Source organism: Periophthalmus magnuspinnatus, chromosome 6, assembly GCF_009829125.3.
Source record: "Periophthalmus magnuspinnatus isolate fPerMag1 chromosome 6, fPerMag1.2.pri, whole genome shotgun sequence".
Taxonomy (NCBI): Eukaryota; Metazoa; Chordata; class Actinopteri; order Gobiiformes; family Gobiidae; genus Periophthalmus; species Periophthalmus magnuspinnatus.
Genome location: NC_047131.1, coordinates 20465891 through 20486462, shown reverse-complemented (window position 1 = coordinate 20486462; position 20572 = coordinate 20465891). Strand labels below are relative to the sequence as shown.

Here is a 20572-nt window from a genome sequence, read left to right as displayed (position 1 = left end):
TACAGTTTGAGGTTTGGACAGGTCTTTATTTCCCTTTTATAAGGCTGTTGGGTCTCCCCATAGTGGATATACATATATATACAGGAGATTGCTATACTGGAGTAACACTGAGGGTAGAGGGTCCATATTACACAGACTTCAAAAAACAACACTAATGGAGCCTCACCTCCAGGTTTCAGAAATCAGCAGAGAGATCAAGGGCTTTGGGGTTTGGGGCCAACATCACAAGAGAAGTCGAGGGGAGAGGGGACATGGTGCAGTCTGAGAGCCGGACTCGACCGCCTAATAACTTAACACTAGAAAAAACATACAGATTTCACGCACAGTGCATTTTAAATAGGTCACGTGAAGAACCATTTACCATAAATATCTGTATTCTCAGGAGCCAACATATATAAAAAATGATAAAAAACAAACATTTGTCAGTCTTTTTTTTTTCTTCAAATTTTTCATCTTCCCATGTCGTGCAAATCATTCTCCCGTTCCTTCTTGTCAAGGAGGTGGGGCTTGTACCACCATTGCCTACATCCAATTGCTCCAGCTCTGAAGGAAACTTACCCCAGTAGCCCCACAACCCTTCCCTTCATAAAAACATATGAATTAGTAGAAAACAAACAAAGAACAGCACAGTCAACTCAGCACGTAAATAACCCACAGACACACAAAACACCAACAACACAGAAATCATTTTTATATTTTTTGTATCGCCATTTCTTCACTTCATGGACGGTTATGGTTTTGGCAGTGGAGTGGTCCTCTCCCTTACCGGCTCAGTGGAGATGGGAGCTCTCCTATTGGCTGGTTAAAGTTCAGCAGTGATAATACTTTTGAAATTCACAGTGTGGTTGGAGGATATGATTGGAACAAGGGGGAAAGAGTTGGGGTAAGCCGGAGAAGGAAAAACCGCCAAGGGATGTTTGTACATTGCAACACTCAGAAAACAACAAGAAACCCTGACCATCCATGGAGAAAGAATAAACAAAATGGCTGCTCGACTCCTTTCTTCTGATTTGCTCTTCCTCCGACCCGTGTGCTTGAGAACGGCTGGTGTGTAAACTGGTTGAATATAGCCTGCTTTAGTGCCAGAGGAGGTTTGTGAAGAGGTAAAGCTGACTGGAGTCCACAGACAAGGAGGTGGTGGATGGGACTCAGCAGGGCAAACATGTGTTGTCAGGAGTAACAAGGGTGTGCATGGGTTGCGGTGATTGGCAGGTCAATGGGCGAATCCCGTCACAGCACAGGTTCAGGCGCGCAGTCGCAGTGCCCGCCTCTTTCGGCTGTAATAGTGGCGCGGGCCGGTCTGTCTGGCAAAGTTCATCATGTAGTTTTGCTTGCGAGTGCTGCAGGGACAAAAAGACAGTAAAAGGGAAAGGAGCAGTATTGGGAATTAGAGACTAGAAATAAGGCACTAAAATGTTATCTGTTCTCATGCACTTGCCATGCAGCCAATATAACTAATGCAGCTTCTACTTCCAACTATTTTCATGCTGCTACTTTATGACGATGATGGTTCGAAGTCAAAACCTCAAACACTCAACAATTCTATGGGATAGAAGAATGGTAGTCTACTCTACTCCAAACAGTGTGTGTATGTTCAATATATGAGGTATCTAGAAAGCAAGACACATGTGTAAGGCCTAACTAAATGTTGCCGGACAGAGACGAGACACAGGACATGATACAAACACTACCACTGACATGAGGGCAACTCAGGCATGAGTGTTTGAGGCCCAAGTTTTCCTAAATAAAAAAGGACTTAGGGGGTGGAAAGAAAACCATCAAAGTGCAGGATTGTGAGGGGATGGGTTTGAAATTAAATATAAAAGAGCTGCAGGAGATTGCGCTCGCTTAGCCTGTTATTGCTTCTTCCATCCAGCAGAGCGGTGCCGGTGAGCCAGGAGAGCAGCCAGAGCAGGCAGGTACCTCTGTGAAGTGTGGGGTTGGGAGGGGCAGGGGTAAAGGATAATGTGTGTCATGGCTAATGCTGAGAAGGTGGAAACATGGAGGTATGTGTAATGTTAGTCGTGATGTGGTGGAGACTATAAGCAGTGAGGCTCAGCTCCTGGTTCTTTCATGTTGTTTGTGGACAGACATGAATGACGAAGGGACAGAGCTACTGCAAAAAGCCATGCAGAGTGTTTGAGTAAGATTTACTCAAGTTAAACTCCCTGCAATGTGGACCTAGTCAGAAACAATGATGCTAGATGCAGTCACTTGCAGCAACAATTGGTGCACAAAGACATAATTCAGTGCTTTGGCTCAACAAAACCAAAATCATATATCATCTATATAATGCATTAAATCTCTCCACTGCCTGGCACATTAGCAAAAACAAAGTCAACAGATATAGTGATGGACACCATCACACATTAAAATACATAGATTAGTACATTTATATGCACTGAACAGATACACAGAAGGTAGTGTCCTGCCAACATTATGTTACACCTTTAGTAGTAGACTACAGTTATTTGGGTGTATGGTCATGTGTGAGAGCTGTCACTGTGTTGCCTCCACCTGGACACTGGGCGGCTGCTTGCCCATAGAGTGAAAGTGCACTGATCAAAGCGGGGGCGTGAACATGACTGCGGTGAGTCTGTGACAAATGAAATGAGTTGGGGGTTGCTAAGGACAACAGCGGGATAAGGTGAAGGAGGGCTGCATTCAGGAAGCGACGAAAACTTACCTGACACTACAGCCATGCCAGAGGGAGCAGAATACAGAAGAGAGCAGAGATTAGAGCGCGAGAGGGGGTAGACAGGAGGAGAGAACTGTTGTCCCGTAGAAAGGTCTGAGAGGGCAAGAGCCCTGGCCTTTGGTGGCTGGGCCAAAGCACAGAGAAGAGAGGAGAGGAGAGAGTCAAGAGGTCACGTAAGAGGGGATAGATAGACATTTGAAAAGGATGATGAAGATTGGGACAGCAATCAGTTGGGAAAAAAGAATATAGAACAGCATCCCAAAGATGGCATGCCACAAGTGTGGAGAGAAAGAGGTTGAAGGAAATCAGGGTAAGTGTTAAAGGAAGAGGAGTCCGTGGATTGTGTGGATAAAATGTAATACAAGCACAGAAGCGGGCGCATAATAAGCAAGGGAGGTGTGCAGGAGGGCAAATCAAACAATTGGGCCATAGCAACAGAGGAGCGGTGTAAAGGAGTGGTAACAGAGAGAAATAAACAGAGCACAGTGTGAGGACCATGTGACTCTTTTCAGCAGACACTGTTGAAAACCAGGCAGTGGAGGCAGGTGGGACCGGTCATGGCCACATTAACAGGGACAGCTCAGGCAGATTGGGACAAAATGCATGTATTCTACTCTGTGTGTCTGTTTATGTGTATATGCTATTACATATATTTCTCAATCTTCATTTGAAATGCATTGGGAATAACAATCATCTATTTCAGTGAAACATTAGTCATGTTGGGACATTATAGCCATAGCTCATGCAGACAATGTATTCAAAATGCTTTCTGTTAGTATGTAAGATATATGCTAAAGCAACATTTTCAGTGCAGTGCAGAATATAGTAATAATGTACAGTTTTGAACATATTAAAATAAAAAATAAAATAAAAATTACAGTACAGATATTCTTTAACAGTTTAACAGCTTTTAACATATTTCCCATATGTAAGATGCTTGTCTTCTGCAAGACACTGAAAACGTGAGGACTTGAAGCCCAGAGCTGAAAGCCACTGCTTGACAAAAGCCCATATAATAATGCAGCCAGTTAAGCATTTACTGCACACATGTACTATGTGAAAATCCCTGTGTTTGAGTGAAAATGTTGCTCTTTACTTGAGGCAGAAAGGAGCAGATCAGGGGCTTTGTAGGGGCCAGTCGAGGCCTGGGGTCGTTGGGAAATGAAGTACTCACAGAACTACTTCCACATGGTCCAATGCCCACTGGTCATGTCCCGCACCACCATGCCGCGGTTGCCACCATCGCAGCATCACACCTTTGACCCGGGCTTCTCTGGAGAGGCCAAAGATATGTTTTAGAAAGGATCACAAATTACAGTCAGAAATCATAAACTGCCAATAAACTCTTAGAACATAACTGTAAGTGTTACATGTAAAGTAGAGTGTATCTATATATACACTCAGGTATATGGTTGGTACTTACAGTGGAATGTTGTAGGAGACTCTTTGGGCCTTTATGAAGTCTTTGGGCTGATGCTGGGCTATGACATGCCAGCTAACCCCATTATTGACACTGTACTGTAATAAGACTGCTCGGTCTACTGTGTCTGCTTGGTCCAATGCTATGTTACAACTGTCTGTCTGTGCCACACTGCCAATTTGCAGCACAAACATGATTTTACTGTAAGGAGACAGAGAAGAGGCAAACATAGTTAGGAAGACGAATAGGTGCATATACTGCAAATGTAGTATTTATTGTGCCTGCAAGTAATATTAAATGTGTATGTTAATAAAAAGTTTATATGTTTTGGTAGTACCTGTACCTGGCCCTAGTGAGGTCTAGCGGTTTAGTAACTGCCTGCCTCATCTTACAGCCATTAAAGTAGAGTGAGTCTCCATGGGCATGTGGGGACAGCTGCCCACAGCCGTTGCCCACTCCGCCTCCCTGAATCAGCTGCCAGCTTTGTGGAGACACACTGCCCGACTCAAAGTTATCCTTTATAGAGCTGGGGAGGTCAGTGCTGGTCAGGGAGCAATCATCACCTGATAAAAAGGATGGAAGAGAATAAAAAATATGGTGAGAAAATATGGACAAATTGCAGCCCTGAACCGAAAAAAAATAAAGAATCTACTGAGTGAACAGCAATCTGAAACTGGTGCAGAACAAGATCCATGTTTAAAAAGAACTGTAAATTAAGTTTAAGAATTTGTCCTCTGCATTTAACCCATCCTTCATTATTTGGATGTCACTGTTGGTTACATCTTGAATTCCCCCCTGACCTCTTTAACAAAAAGCCTGAGGTGACCTACCTTGATGGCCCTCGTCACAGATGCAGACCATCCCACTGGTGCAGTATCCATGGCCACTGCAGAGCCCTGGACATGCCTCTCCAATGTAAACATGGTCCACACCCCAGCTCTGTCTCTCCCCCATGCCCTCTTTCTGAATCCAGCGGAACTGCGTGGCTCTGGATGTGCACCAAAAATGAATTAAAAGTTTATTGACCACTTTGACTAGTTCATGAAAATAAATGCAATAGAAAAAAGCAATTCCTTAAAACAACAAAATATTTTTTGACAAAAGAAACAAAGATCTCATTCCACTTAAAATATTGCCAAAAGGTTCACGGGTATGTATTAAATCGTGGGCTTATAATCAAAGTACACACTTAATTCATAGGGACCTGCCTCTACTATTGGGACAAAATAATTATTATTAGATCAACAACATTTAATATTCATTGGTTAAAAGAGGCTAAAGGGAGGCCTCTCACAATAACAAACTTTGAAGTGTGATGTATTGCTTAACTAAATATAGACAATAAATGATAATATTGAGACCAAACCATAAAGCAGAATTATCCCCCAAAAAGTATTCTAAAAGTACAAAATTGTTTTAAAAAAGTATCATATGAACTATAATAAATAAATTAATGAAAATCAATGTAATGTCTCCAAGTAGCAAGAAAACCCAACATCTGTGCGTGTGTGTGTACCCTGAAGAGACATGGTCCGGTAGTGGGACAGTGACTCTTGTCCATGTAGAGCTGTTGACAGGACTGTAGATTGTGGATTCATGAAACTGGAAAGGAGAGCAGCCGACGTTGTTTACTGAAGAGGGTAAGCATTCAGACTGCACCAGCTGCCATGAGTCAGACCTAGAGGTAAAAGTTTAAAAAGTTAGAAAATGTTTATAATAAAGACATAGTAACTTCTTGCAATAACTTGCCTAGCGTCTTTCCTATACTGCAGCAAAACAGAATGATGGTCATCACACATGTCTGCTTCACAACCAACTACAATCTGAAAAACATTAAACGATAACAATTCAGCTATGTCATGATGCGTTTGTATATGCGTGAAACTTTTTACTGTTAGCTTTGCAGAACCTTGAACTGTAAGATATAGCCAGGCTGCACTATGAGCTCCCGAGTGGCTAGGATGTTGTGTGTTCTATCCTGGTTCTTGTTGGGCCAGTAGAGATGGAAAGATGGATTCCCACAGAAGCCAGCTGTCCGCACAGCGTTGGGATAGAAACTCCAGCTCTCCTCATGGGAAACACCCTCTGAAAGTCCACACAACAAATCAGATAAGATAATCTTTTTATGTCAAGTGATGCGCCAGCTTGTTTACTTACCATCATCAAACGTGTCAAGCAGCATAGATGGATTGATGTCCGACCCACCCACCAAGATGTTATCAATGGCCCACTGAGCTCTCTCCAGACTCGGGGAGACCAGTCCAGAGGAGATAGTAAATGGCTGCCACCAGCGCAGGCGGGTGGCATTTGTCAAAGCTCCCTCGGGCAGCACAATGTAATCTCTGCGCACTGACACATACTTGAGGTAATCCATCTCATGTAGAAGCGTCCAGGACACTCCTAAAAAGATGTTATGTAAATAATGAGAAAACTTCTAATTAAAAATGCATAGTTATGAATTCCTTGTGCGTACAATGGGTTTGGGTGAATGTTCATTTCTTGATCTAAGAGGAGATTCAGCCTGGTGATGTTTGTTGCAGTGCATCACAATATTTGACTGGGCCCAATGTTATTCTCAGTTTTTTTCATAGTATCATTTGAAGCATGTTATGCTGATGAGTTCCAATTTACTAATGCTCTCTGAAGGTAAGACCAATCGAATAGACAGAAAAGGAAGACGGGCTGTACTCATATCATAAGTGGATGTATTGTTAAACAGACAGGAAGAAGGAGATCCAATGTAATATAGTGTGAAATTAGAAGTCCTTACAACACATCAGCCAATGCATTTGGACACTCTAACAGGACAACAGACTGCCATGTCCTGATGAAGACACATTAGTGTCAAAACACTTTGGTTTCCTCTTCTGTCTTAACATTTAGAATAGTGTACTGTAAAATGGTGAAAAATGAAAAAGAAAAAATGAATCCCAGGATCATTACTTCATTGGACTTTATGCAGTAGAGCCGATCGATACTAACAGGGGGAGGACATCAAGGGAGTTGTAAAAGTGTGAAAAAAGAGTATAACAAGAATATTTGTTATGCAAGTAGAAGTATACGGGGTGAGAGTATTGTGTTACTGAACACTGACTTGGACTTATTGAGTGTAATATATACTGTAAAACAGTATGCATCATACTTGGCTCTTGCCAAAGCACAGCCCTGGCATGGGCTTGTTAGTTCACCTCCATCAGTGGAGTAGTCCAGCAGCACTCCCTCTTTACGACATGTTGGCCGATGGCACATGGTCATATTATCCTCACTCCCAATCCTGGCCCAGTACTCCACAAATCTGTCAAACACGTAGCACTCATTAGATCTTAATTCAATGCTTAGGTTTCGCCTATGGCTGAAGTGTACAAACAAAAATAAAAGCTTACTTTGCCCCTCGAAGGTCCAGATCCACAGTGACAGCCTGTCTTGCATCAGCTCCACCAAAATATAAGGCTGTTCCCTCGACCAACACCCCACAGTCTGTGCAGGGTCTACCTCCTTCCAGCACCTGCCACTGAGGGCTGGTTGTTCCTTCCCAATCAAATCGCTCCTTTAAAGAGGCCTGGTGAGAAAAAGTAAAATAAAATAATAGAAAAAAATGTCATAAATGATACAGTTGAATATAGTTGAATATGCTATACCTTGAGTGCAGTGCTGGCGTAGCAGTTTGGCCCAATGAAGCCAGGATCACAAAGGCAGCGTTTGTCCAGACAGTCTCCATGTCCTCCACAGTGATTCTCACACGCAGGGCCAATGTAGAAGTTCTCTACACCCCACTGCATATCCGAGTGCTGCTGGTAAAACCGGAATCGAACTGCACTACAAACAATACAAGAAAAAATATTGAGAATATTAAAGAAAAAAAAAGTAAATTACTTTTTTGGGTTGCCCCTTTTTGAGACAATATTCCAACCACAGTTAAAAATAGAAATCATATAAAACCTACGTGTCAGCTAGACTGTCGGGCAGGGGGTAGACCACTCTCTTCCAGCCCTCCGCAGGGAAAAACACTGATGGCTGTGAGACCTGGCCTCCACAGCGAGGGCCCGCAGGTAGGCACTGTGGCACTATGTACTTCCATGTCACTCCAAAGTCAGCTGAATACTGCACGTGCACCTGTCTGTCGGCAGGACGCTCTGGTAGACTGCATCCAGCGGCAATCTACAACCACACGTACATGGATTATACACTAAAATATCATAAGACTCAAAATAATAAACAGTATGAGCGCATTGTTTTTACCTTGAACTGCATGACCCAGCCCTTCTCAGGCATAATATCCTGTGTGACAGCGTAGACCTCTCTACCATCGTCGTTGCCACACACCATAACTCCATCAGGAGAGCTGCAGAAGCGCTGAACTGAGCAGTCTTCTGAGAACAACCAGTGGTCACTCACTGTCAAGAAAAAGAAATAATTCGACAAAATAAGGTTTTTCTAACAGTATAAAGTTATGGAACTGATAAAAAGTGTTTTGTGAGTCTGAAATAAGAGTCACCTTAATAAAAATGAAGGAACTTAATTCATATTGAACAAATATTTTCTTAAGAATTATACAAGCTTAATAATGACTTACTTAATATCCCAACTCCTAACCTTTACCCCCTAAGTAGTTAGTAAGCCTGAATAATTCTTAATAAATTATTTGTTCATTATGAATAAGGTCCATAAGGTTAATTTCATTTGTATACATACAGAAATATTTGCAAAAACAGATAATTGTCATTTTAAAAAGTCACCAGAATCTTTGTATAGTATTGCTTTCAAAAGCAAAATTAATTTTCTGCTAAGAAAATATAATTCCATATCTCCATGATTAAATCCACTAGAAATGATATTCATTAAAAATACCTATACTAGATGTTTAAAAAACCAAAAACATTTTGGTACTTTTTCAAAACGGAGATATGTTTTTGCTATTGAACTATTCAAAAAGAAAATATCACACACAAAAGGATTTGTGTCTTGTATCTTCAAACAACCTATCCTATAGCCTTGATTCTTCCTTTCTACTAATTTGTACATTGAAAACTGATTGCTCAATAATTATTCAATACTGTCTGTACCTATGGGTGTTTCCTCTTGTTCCCCGAGCTGAGCCTCCCTTTCTGAGGCACCATCAGCAGGGGTCCTCTCGTGGTTGGGAAGCCCCGCCCCTCCAAATGTGTCCGATATCTGTGCTCGTGTGTCAGACCCTGCGATCAGCACGTTATCTAGTGCCCAGTCACTGTGGTCCGCTCCATCATGCTGAGGCTGCCACCAGCGTACCCGCACTCCTTCCTGACGGGCAGCAGGGGGCAGCAGAACATTCACAAATCTAAATGTCAAAGTGAAACGCGGTCAGACATGAATTCAATTCATATTTTCGCACAACAGATAGATCAGTTGTTATATAATAGAACTGCATAACAATTGTATTAAAGATCTCTGTTTAATAGCTACATTTTCATCAGTTTTTATCCTTTCAAAAACTTTTCATATATAAAAAAAGGCTTTTTTATTTTCCATTTTAGATCTGAATTTATTTAGCTACATTGTAATTCTGGTTAACGTTTTCCATTTAAATGACATTTATTTAAAGAAATTATTTACAAAACACTGCCCTACTAATGAATACATGTTCAATCGTCCTCACCCTGGTTTGGTGTACAGGTCATAAAATATCTCTGTTAACAGATGCCAGTTGATTCCTGCGTTGAGGCTGTACTCCAGGAGCACACCCTGGTTGCGGTTGCTGGGTGGGATCATGCAGCCGTACATAAAGTAAAACTGAATAAACTCAGCATTTGTCAGGTTCAAGTCCACTGTGACCAGCTGACGACTGCAGCTCTGTAACACATAAAGAGAAGTTCATATGGAGTCAACATAGTCAGACCTGTCACAGTGAAATTATATAATAATATATCTTATCTAATTTATTTATTCTACGTATTTCAATTAAAAAAGATAAATCCTGTTATAAAATATTCTTATGTAAGATTTTGATTTGAGCAATTTTCAGATTTTCAGCAAAAAAGACAACAAAGGAATGTCAATTAGCATATTTACCCCACTAAAGTGCAGAGCAGATCCCGAGGCCACAGCACCACACACTGTGCTGAGTTTGCCCCCAGTGACCAGGTGCCAGTGACTCAGAGAGGGGGCCCGACTGAAGCTGTCCTTAAGCTGAGAGGGCAGGGCCACCAGGGGCTCATCACAGTACTCTCCACCCCACTCTGAATCACATCTGCAGGCAGAGGACATTACGGACAGGGATAATAACAAGATAATTTAACATTGGGTTTAATTGATTAAATGTATTACTTACACACAGGAGCTCTGTTGACAACGTCCGTGCCCAGAGCACATGTCAGGACAGCCATCTCCAATGTAAAGGTTATCCAGTGCCCATGTCTGCTGCTTATCAAAAGGAGCCTGCTGGAACCACCTAAACCTGGTGGCTTGAGACCTATGTATTTCATAAACACATTCAATTTGTATTAAATATCAATAGTGGCATACTGAAACAGAATTATACAATTTCCTCCATACTACTATGTGGTACCTTGCATAAGATGGGATAGGCATTGTGACGCGGCCCCATTTGTTGTATGTGTCTGAAATGAGCAGGCGCTGCAGAGTGTAAGAGGAGCAGTCTGGGCTCGTGGGCAAACAGTCTCTGACCAACGACTGCCACGTCAGCCCCAGATCAAGAGAGAACTCCAACTCTACAGCTAGAACAGAAAAGTACCACGTCATATAAGGTTAAATAATAAGAAGTACAACATCTGTAAAATAGTTAACAAAGTCATTTAGTCATTTAGTCATTACTTACAGTAGCATGATGAAGTAACAGAACAGGAGGCAGAGAAGTCAAACTGGATGAAGGCATCCTGACCCAGACTGATGTCCGTGGTCACAGCATAGCGAGTGTTGGACTTCTCAATAAAAGCAAAGGCAGGGCCCTCAGAGCCACACACAGGCATGCGAGTGCCTCCTGGATGGAGCAGCCACGAGCGACCATCAATTGAGGAGAAGTCATCCTCCAGTGGGCCCCAGCCACTGGCACTTCCACCTACTACCAACTGAAACAACACTATGTTATTGCCACAGATATGTGTGTGTGTGTATATACACGCACGCGCACGCACACGCACACACGTATAGAGAGAGACATTTGCTCCAGTTTTTACCTGGTCAATGACCCATGGGCTGTAAAAGTGTCCACTCTCTGAGGGCTGCCACCAACGCAGGCGAGTAGAAGACGTACGTGCGCGTAGGGGTATCTCCAAGGCCACCAGCCGAGCCTGATTACTGCTGTTACTAAACAGAAACTCCTGGAGCAGTCCCCAGGTCAGGCCTCCGTCCACAGAGAACTGCAGTAACACAGGCTGGGAGCGAGGGTCAGGGGCGGCTTTGCCACATCCAAGACGAAGGAAAAACTGCACAAACCTACACAACGCAGTTGTATTAGGAATAAGAACCCCTTTGAGCAAGTTTAAACTGTTAAAATGTTTTACCGCGCATTGGACAAGTCCAAGTCTTTTGTGACCAGCATGCGCAGACCATCCTCACTGAAGAACAGGTGATTTCCACTGGACATGATACCACATTTCCGAGAGGGTTTGCCTCCACTCAAAAGACTGAAATGCTCAGCATCCTTGGTTCCTCCTGACACACAAACACATGCATTCATTTGATTCTTAAGAGTACATGTATGACATTTGTACATGCTGGATGTCCACACCTTCAAAGTCCTCCTTGAGGAAATCTGAGTTGGGGGTCTCAGGCACAGAGCAGTCATTTCCGGAGTAGCCAGGGTCACACAGACAGTGACTACCAGCGATGCAAGCTCCGTGTCCATTGCACATGTCCTGGCATTGTGGGCCAATGTAGACATTGTCAATCGCCCAAGTGGGAGGAGCAGAACCAGAGGAGAAGAAACCCTGATACCAGCGGAACCTCACTGACCTATAGGGAAAAGAAAGAACTGATAAAGGATTTGTTGTTTAACAGTACCTTAACTATTTTTTTCTGTTAAAGTACTGTTAAAAACAAATCCTTTATCAGTTAAAAATACCCAGCTCTTACCCGCAGAGACGCAGCTTGCCAAAATGAATGACCTCTCGCCTCCAGCCCTGAGTAGTTCCAGGGAAGTATATGCTGGCAGGGTGTAGCTCAGTAGAGCACAGGGAGGATGGCTGAGGCCCACCAGCACACAGAGGCAACAGAAGGTGCCAAGTGGCTCCAAAATCTCGCGAAAATTCAAGACGCACCGGGTGGGCTGAGGAGCTCTCAGCTGTGCAGCCCACGTTAATCTGGAGCACAAATTATATGGAGAACATGGTTATCATTTTAACTGAAATGAGTAAGTATTGTAATTGTCTGGAATGGGTGTTTATTTACCTCGAACTGAATGATAGTGTTCTCATTTACGTCAATGTCCCGGGTGGTAATTGAGTGCTCTCCAAGTTCACTGGAGACAAACACCATGGCTGACTCATCCTCCTCTCTGTAGCACATAGATGACCAAGAGATGAATCAAAGAAATTCACATCAACATTTTAAATTGTGAATAGATTCCAGTCTTACAGTCCAGACTTTTGATAAGGGCAATAAAGGCCAGTGTTTCCCCCGGGATAGAAGAGCCAGTTGGATTCATTGGGGTCCTCCTTAAAGCTGTCTATGACCACAGGAGGGTTGTGCATAGAGCCTCCATCAATAATCAGGTCATCAATCACCCACACCTCTTCTTTTTTACCTACAAAACCGAAACGAACAATGAGACATGAATAACACAGACATATAAATAAATAAATATAAATAAATAAATGTGTGTAATAATTACTTACCACCATTATAAGGCTGCCAGAGTCTAAATCGCGTGGCATTGGTTTGTGCACTGGCTGGCAGCGGTAGGTGGAGGAACAAAGTGTCTGTGGAAGCTGGGAAGTAAAACTCATCCAACAGTAACCAGCTTATCCCTCCGTTCACTGAGTATTGCAGCAGAACTGAGTGGGAGCGCTCTGGGACACCTACAAAGACCCAAAACATAAGGATATATAAAAATTGATAGAGAAATAGACGTCCCAGAGACACGGGCGTTTCGTAATACCTTTGGTGATGAATTTGAAAGAGAACTGAATGTAGAGTGTGTTTGTGCAGTCCAAATCCCGTGATACAATCATTCGGAGGCCGTCCTGCAAAGAAAACAAACATTTAGTTTTCAAATTTCAACTGTCACTGAAACGAACCCCAACTTGATATAATTTTACAATATAAATATATAAAAATCTGGTTCACTGTTTTCACTAGCACTTCACTCCAAGTCTCATGATTACATTGCCCCCAGTTTTACTAGTTAAGAATAATATTGACATACATACACACAATTATTCAGTAATTAAAAATAAGTACATATTAATTCATTATTTATGAACATAATATATAGATATAGACTAATTATGTGCAATAGGACCTAGCCCCACTCTATACTTACTCCTTTGAATATTAGTGCTGTTCCAGATTTCAGAGGCTCCCCACTCAGTGTTCCCCTCTCTGCTCCGTACACCTCGGGCCAGGTCTCCTGCTGCAGGTTTTCATTGAAGTCCTCTCTCAGGACAGAAGGCAGAGGAGTCAGGGGTACACAGTGCGCCCCTCCGTAACCCTTGTCACAGCTGTTGTGTTTAGACAATATTTAGTGATAGTGACAAAAAACAATACAGAAATAAATAAATATGTGAATAGAAGCTGAACTTACACACAGTGCCCATTGTCACAGAGACCATGCCCGGAGCACATCCACGGGCATCCAGGAGCAAGCAGAACATTGTCAAGTGCCCAGCCCTCTGCTCCTGGGGTGAAGTGGGTCTGAATCCAGCGAAACCGGGTTCTTGGGGAACTGAAATAAATTTTAGAATGCTTATCAAATGTGCACTATATGATTCATTCATTGTTATAAAACAGCCTTACTTGGCCGCACTGGGCAGATAAACAGTAATCCTCCTCCAGTGCTTGTGTTGGGTGGACGTATACACCGAGCTCTGGGTGTAGGCAGCACAGCCAATGGCAGGGGGCACACATTCTGGAGTGAGGAGGGTCCAGTGACGACCACAGTCTGTGGAGTACTCCAGACGGACACCATGAGAGAAGGACGTGGACTTACTACAGCCCATACTAAGCTCAAACTGAAGGAAGGAGGAGCCTGATACTTCAAAATCCCATGTTTCTGCATACCTGGGCTTCTCTGTGGGTGTCAAAGATAAAAGAAAAAAAATAGATCTTATTGTATCATAAAATGACTGTCCTGTACTGAATGCTATTGTGCAAACTGAATGCAATTGAATGGAAAAAGTTGAATTTAGTGTATTTCATTCACTTAAGCAAGCAGTACTTCTGGGGTAGTTTTTATATGTGTATATATGTTTATGTGTGGGTAATATTTTGAGAATAATATAACAAAACAATTTCTCAATTTTATGTGAGTACTTTTCTTTTACTATTATTTTGTGCTTTTTGACTACTCCATCCACCTCAGATGTGAATGGAAACATGAATGAAAACTGCTGTGCTATCTGAACACCTTGTTAATATGTTCCCACAGCCCACACAAACCTCTGCTGCTTGGTAATAAATGCTTCTGCGGTGCCATTTAACAAATGTGTCCAGTTGTAATGTAATATTGGCCAAACTACATCTGCTAACAGCTTGATATGAGCATAAATTACAAGCAGGATGTTTAGTCAGGTTTGCTCTCATCAATAATGCACAAGCTGAAGTGTCTCAGTGAACGGGTGATTCAGTTACACCGTCTGGTGTATGGCCTTTTGCATTTTTGTCAGTTCTTAGTGCATTATGATTACCCTGCCCAAGGTTTTAAGATTTCTAGATTTAACTTAAAATACAAAACACCACCATATTTCAAGTGTAACATATTTGATTAACTCACTATCAATGGCCTCTGAGTTGAAGGTTAAAACTGTGTCCAATGATAAGCAGTCTATGGTCACCTCTCCACCCTGAATACGGTACCAGTTGTGCCTCAGAGGACTGCTACCATCAAATTTATCTTGGAAACCTGTTCTGGACGTGTCATTCATCCCAATTAGAATATCATCAAGAGCCCACTGAGCAGAGTGCTTTCCTATGACATAAGGAAACAACTATTAAAGTCACGTTCATGCCTTAATTATATCATGTTAATATTTATTTAAAGCACAGACAAACCTTGCTGTGGCTGCCACCATCTGAACACAGTATAGGGAGCTTTAGCTGCAGATGGTAACTCAATGGTTACAACCTGAGGCTCTAGGAATGAGCTGAAATCAAGCTCCCTCAGGAACTGCCACTGGATGCCATTGTTCGTGGAGAACTGTACAATAACACCTAGAGATAGAGTGCAAACATTAACATCTATATAATCTTAATAAGTCAATAATAAGATATCATAGCATTACATTTTTTATCATTACATTAGCTTGGACATTACCTTCATTTCGGGACCGGGGTCTAGTGCAAGTGGGTCCCAAACTTTTGCTTCCAATGCGAATATAAAATTGCACCAATCTGTATTAGAAAACATAAAAAATTAAGCAAGGTAAAGGTTTAATATAACTCTCTTAAGTTAAATACATTAACCTTGTGTTGGTTGTGTCCAGAGGAACAGTGCGGGCCTCTCTCCTCCCGGGGCTGTTGAAATAAAGAGCTTTGCCCTCACCAATAATCCCACAGCCTCCTCCGATCTGTCCCCCAATTAGACTCTGCCAAAGTGGACTTAACTTTCCTTCAAAGCCCTCAGTCAGCTCTGTGGGACTAGCAACAGCAGGGACACAGCTGTCCTGTTCAACTGAATAAAATAAAATGAATAATATATGTTCAAAAATGCTCACATATTTTACTACATTTATGTGTGTTAGCTGTACCTGTGTATCCCATATCACAGAAGCAGACTCCAGAAATGCAGTCCCCGTGTCCTCCACAGTGGTTTGGACAGGGCTCAGAGATGTATACTCCGTCTAATGCAAATGGAGGGGCATCCCGGTACAAGCTGCTCTCCTGGAACCAGCGGAACCTGGTTTTACTGTACAAATGAATGTTACAAGTAAATACTATGTAGAGTATAACACATTAAATAAAAGTACTAATTCAGATAAATGGTAAAGCAGGACTAAAAGTACATTGGACAGGTTTTATATGTTTTTTTAATTATTGCTTTGTTTGGTGAGATAGTACCAGTAGTAAATATTTAACATAGTTTTACAACGGTCAAGTCACAGTTTGTGAATAAAAGATGAAGTTGAAAATTACAGGAATCCCTCTATCCATGTCATCAATACAGAAAATTCCATTCAAAATGCAGGGACATTTGACAGGCAAGGAACACATTTAAAAAGGATGCATTGCCATGCATTTTTGTTTGTCAAATAATGTTTAAGGACAAGCTTTGGCCGTTATTTACAGAGTGGTTGCTAGTTAAAATGTTTGGAATTACCTCTATTAGCAACACATCTGCTGCTCATGTCCAACCAGGATGTAAATTACAAACTTCACCAAAATTGTCAAACTAGGGAAACACATTTTTTGTAAGATCTTGTAAGATGTAATTATGTGGACTATATTTTAGTCAAATGGGAAGTCTATGCTTTCATCTGCTCTTTAAGACCAAAAACAAAATTAAACTACTTACAGACTAAGGTAAAAGATAACCAAGAATAAAAAAGATTAAACAAAAAAAACAAAACAAAAAAACAACTATTGTCACAGATCAATTCTAAATACAGTACCTGGCAGCGACATTGCGTGGGATGACAACAGTAACTCTGGTCCACTGTTCATAGTCTCCTGTGTTGTATATTGAGGGCTCTCTGAGTTCTCGGGCACTGCCTTCACAGACCCCCACTCCTGGAGTCCCGGGGTAGCAGCCCTCCCTCACCAGGGCCCATGTTCGACCAGCATCATGGGAGTACTGTAGCAGCACTGGGGCTGAGGCGCTGAACTCTGACTCACAGCCTATGTTCAGCTGAGGTAACGGAAAAAAGGACTGATAAATTCTCTGAAAATATATCAAGCATTATATAACAAGTCTATTGGTGTATTTGTAAAGGCTCTATGCAAAATGGTGTTTGAGGGTGTCTAACAGGCCTCTCACCACATTAAATTTTGACGTATGATATATTGTTAAGGATGATAAATGGTAAGAGTGAATGAGTATGTAGGTCCTTTGTTTCTATACTGAGTCAAATAAGTTATTTATTCAACCCTCTACAACTCAAATCTTATTGTAGTACAGAAAAATGACTAAAAGTTCCCCAGTAGTACAAAGAAAAAGTAGCTAAAACAGCTCTGGATTATAATGAGTAAGTAAGCAGTAGACAATATACCTATAGAAAGTTGCACAAGATAAACACAGTGGTCTACTGGCAAAGGGTTTAAATGTGGACAATATTTCAACTGATTGTATCAAGAATTGAAGATTGCTTTGTTTCTTTTTTTTGACCAAAGACATTAATTTGTTGCATACGTGGTTGAGTATTAGCTGGTGGTCATATGAAAATAAACAGGTGATTACATTTAGTGAAGCCTAACTTGTTCTTTTCCAAAAAAAGATTACCTTAAATTGCAATGTGTAACCTGGCCGCAGGGCGAGGTCTCTGGTCACAGCGACTCTATCCCCATCTGAGCGTCCAAACACCATGGCGGAGGGAGTGGGGGCACAAAAACTGTTGTTGCTTTCCCTCTCCATGCCCTCATTACCCAGCATTAGCCACACACTCATCTGATTCAGTGGGTAATCAAAGGCTGGTTTTTCATAAAAGTTCTATGGTGGACAAAAGACAGATTGTTTTCATTTAAGCATAACACGACAATAACAAAGATGTGAAAACTAAAATTGACAATAAAGTGATTTTAGACCTGTGGTAGTGTGGGGTTAGCCATTGGTATAATGTGCTTCTCCCTCTCAGACAAAATAATAACGTCGTCAATAGCCCACTGATCGTAGCCCTCTCCAGAGTGAAGAGGCTGCCACCAACGGAAGCGAGTGGACGGTGTTTTAGAGGCCAACGGGAGCTCATAGTGGACAAAACTGTAAACAACATAATGCCACATTATTACCATTTTATATCCAGTGCCATAATCCATATATATGTTATCATGTGCAGTGCCTTACTCAGTCTGTAGTACTGTACCTTGTCATTAGCAATATCTATACCGGTAACTTCTAGTGTATTTTTTTTTTTATCAAATCCTTCTCACATAGGATTAGCAAAACAGTCAAATTAATTAAACAAATATAACAATTGTTTACTACTACTACTAGTAAGTTTAGTTTTCATTTGTTACTGAGGAAAAGTGTCCCATTATGCTTGAGCATGCATAATAATAAACAATCACCAATATGTATCTAAGTGTTACAGTAATGTAACGTTGCAGTGTAATTCCTATATATGTTATTCCACACAAATATTCCACAGCCATTATTATTACACATCTGTATGTTATAGTGTATATTACATATTCAGTCAACATAGTTATAGTGTATTTTTAATCAACTACATGTGATATTTGTTTACACAACCCTTGACTTTTGTTATTGCATTGCATTTTCAGATTTTGCTATCAAAAGTAACATTTTTACTATGACTTTTATGACTATTAGTTTTTATTTTTTATGTTATTACTTGTTACTGTAAAAAGTGCCCTATTTTGGTTATGTATCAATAATTTGAAACAAACAATCAATTCAAGTATGATCACATTTTCTCTTCACTTGCAATAATGAAACTTGTGCATCTTACCGTGGTTTGGTGAAGTCAGTAAAGTACATCTCTGCGATCAGTCCCCAGGTGATGCCTCCATCATTGCTGTACTGCAGGAGCACTCCTTCCTCTCTGCTGTCTGCTTGGTTACATTCTGCCCAGTCTCCTCCCACTCTCAGGTAAAACTGGACAAACTCGGCCCACTCAGTGTCCAGATCCCAGCTCACCAACTGCCTTAGACCAGCCTACAAACACATAACACAATAAGTGGTAAAAACAGCAGATTCAACACCCCAACAACTGAATCTGTTCTATTATGATCTGTATTCATTCACAACAAGTGAGAGCAGTTGCGTTACCTTGCTAAAATACAAAGATGAACCAGATGACACCACACCACAGCCCATGTCAGGGGTGACAATTTCTCCACCAGTCACTTCTTGCCACATGGCCAACAGTGCATCCTGGGATTCGAAGTCAGACAGTACACTTGAAGACAGGGGTGAAGAGGGCTGGCAGTCTGCTCCGGTGAAACCATCGTCACATCTACATGAGAAGGCCACGAGAAGAAGTAATTTCATGATAACTATTTTGTGCTATGAAAAGATATAGTAGATCTATATAAAACAGGATAGTGAACCTGCAGTGCCCGTGGTCACACCAGCCGTGCCCGTGGCACATATTTGGACATTGCTGGCCAATGTAGATGTCATCCAGAGCCCACTCATCTTGTTCTCCATAGTAGTTTTGGATCCAGCGGAATCGAGTGGCACTCGACCTAAAATGTGAGATAAATACCAGGATGTTCAGATTGTACATTCATGTACATTCATTCATTTGTTTCATGTGTTAATAGAAGTACTGACCATAAAATGCAAAAGAAATATATACATATCAATTTGAAGACATAAAAAGCAGTCACTGCATATTTCTTGAAAATTAGACGTTTGTAAATTGGAAGCATAAAAAAGTACGGTAATCTCTCTGTTCGATATGACACAGTAGGGTTTTGGCAACCATACCATAAATGTCACAGTGGTCAATACTGTATTATATTTCCTGGTCTAAAGGCATGTGCACATACGTTCATTGTGGAAAAGAAAATTGCTGCACAATCGTAGATCTTGATATATTGGGGTAACATACGCAGCACATAAGGTACCTGCTTCCTGGTTTGTGGCTTTAGTGACATCTATAAACCATGTTGACCTCCTGATCACACTGAGCTAGTCCAGACTTGTTATTATCATTTACTGCCTGCCCTTCTGACCCCTTATCACATTCTGCAGCAGATTAAATCGGCTTAATTTAGTACCGGACTATAGCCACGAAATGAGGTGGACACCCCAGTGCACAGGGTGAAAGATTTATGTGTAAGAAGTAAAGTCCTAGTACTGTTGTGTTGGATTAAAATAAGCAGAGAATATTACATTACAGTCTTTGGCATTATTTGCATACATCACTGACCATGTTTTCTGAGGCAGAGACAGAGTGATGCGTCTCCAGTCTTTGAACTCTGATGGATGGTACACACTTGGAGCTGTGAACTCAGAGCAGCTGGGCATACCCGGTAAACAAGCCTGTATATGCAAATTCACAAAAAACACAAAACATTTGTATTTTTGCAGATGCATTGGTACAACATTTTTTTTTTTTTGTGAATAAAAGGGGGTTTAAAAGGAAAGCAGTCTATGTTTGACCTTGAGAGACAGGAATTAATAA

At 41.4% G+C, this 20572-nt stretch overlaps 2 protein-coding genes across 4 annotated transcripts in view; one reads left to right on the top strand and one right to left on the bottom strand.

The window, feature by feature from the left end:
• The window catches only part of cd82b (CD82 molecule b), a 236234-nt gene that overhangs the window by 3634 nt on the left and 212028 nt on the right, over nt 1-20572 (top strand). The window contains exon 1 of one of the 2 annotated variants that reach the window (XM_055222702.1): nt 12421-12424. The exons of the other annotated variant lie outside the window; for it this stretch is intronic. The gene's annotated coding sequence lies outside the window, so the exon portion shown is untranslated. Of the gene's footprint in view, nt 1-12420; nt 12425-20572 lie in introns of those variants that run through there. 2 annotated transcript variants of the gene reach the window in all.
• reln (reelin) overlaps nt 9-20572 on the bottom strand; it is an 89916-nt gene continuing 69352 nt past the window's right edge. Inside the window, exons 22-64 of one of the 2 annotated variants that reach the window (XM_033967428.2) lie at nt 20318-20430; nt 19491-19628; nt 19210-19396; nt 18890-19095; nt 18006-18177; nt 17704-17910; nt 16877-17112; nt 16016-16173; nt 15732-15939; nt 15583-15659; nt 15321-15479; nt 15043-15237; nt 14067-14340; nt 13855-13995; nt 13594-13771; nt 13210-13294; nt 12947-13129; nt 12687-12855; nt 12501-12606; nt 12186-12412; nt 11842-12065; nt 11615-11765; nt 11288-11546; nt 10930-11179; nt 10660-10828; nt 10423-10563; nt 10164-10341; nt 9751-9944; nt 9182-9432; nt 8358-8512; nt 8062-8276; nt 7757-7934; nt 7502-7677; nt 7307-7413; nt 6276-6518; nt 6028-6203; nt 5868-5941; nt 5635-5796; nt 4949-5106; nt 4462-4681; nt 4122-4319; nt 3873-3971; nt 9-1340 (exon numbers count right to left, since the gene is read on the bottom strand). In XM_033967428.2, the coding sequence (XP_033823319.1) occupies nt 1244-1340; nt 3873-3971; nt 4122-4319; nt 4462-4681; nt 4949-5106; nt 5635-5796; nt 5868-5941; nt 6028-6203; nt 6276-6518; nt 7307-7413; nt 7502-7677; nt 7757-7934; nt 8062-8276; nt 8358-8512; nt 9182-9432; nt 9751-9944; nt 10164-10341; nt 10423-10563; nt 10660-10828; nt 10930-11179; nt 11288-11546; nt 11615-11765; nt 11842-12065; nt 12186-12412; nt 12501-12606; nt 12687-12855; nt 12947-13129; nt 13210-13294; nt 13594-13771; nt 13855-13995; nt 14067-14340; nt 15043-15237; nt 15321-15479; nt 15583-15659; nt 15732-15939; nt 16016-16173; nt 16877-17112; nt 17704-17910; nt 18006-18177; nt 18890-19095; nt 19210-19396; nt 19491-19628; nt 20318-20430 (7494 nt within the window). In that variant the 3' untranslated portion in view covers nt 9-1243. Of the gene's footprint in view, nt 1341-2383; nt 2814-3872; nt 3972-4121; nt 4320-4455; nt 4682-4948; nt 5107-5634; nt 5797-5867; nt 5942-6027; nt 6204-6275; nt 6519-7306; nt 7414-7501; nt 7678-7756; nt 7935-8061; nt 8277-8357; nt 8513-9181; nt 9433-9750; nt 9945-10163; nt 10342-10422; nt 10564-10659; nt 10829-10929; nt 11180-11287; nt 11547-11614; nt 11766-11841; nt 12066-12185; nt 12413-12500; nt 12607-12686; nt 12856-12946; nt 13130-13209; nt 13295-13593; nt 13772-13854; nt 13996-14066; nt 14341-15042; nt 15238-15320; nt 15480-15582; nt 15660-15731; nt 15940-16015; nt 16174-16876; nt 17113-17703; nt 17911-18005; nt 18178-18889; nt 19096-19209; nt 19397-19490; nt 19629-20317; nt 20431-20572 lie in introns of those variants that run through there. The other variant, XM_055222709.1, reaches the window with a different exon arrangement.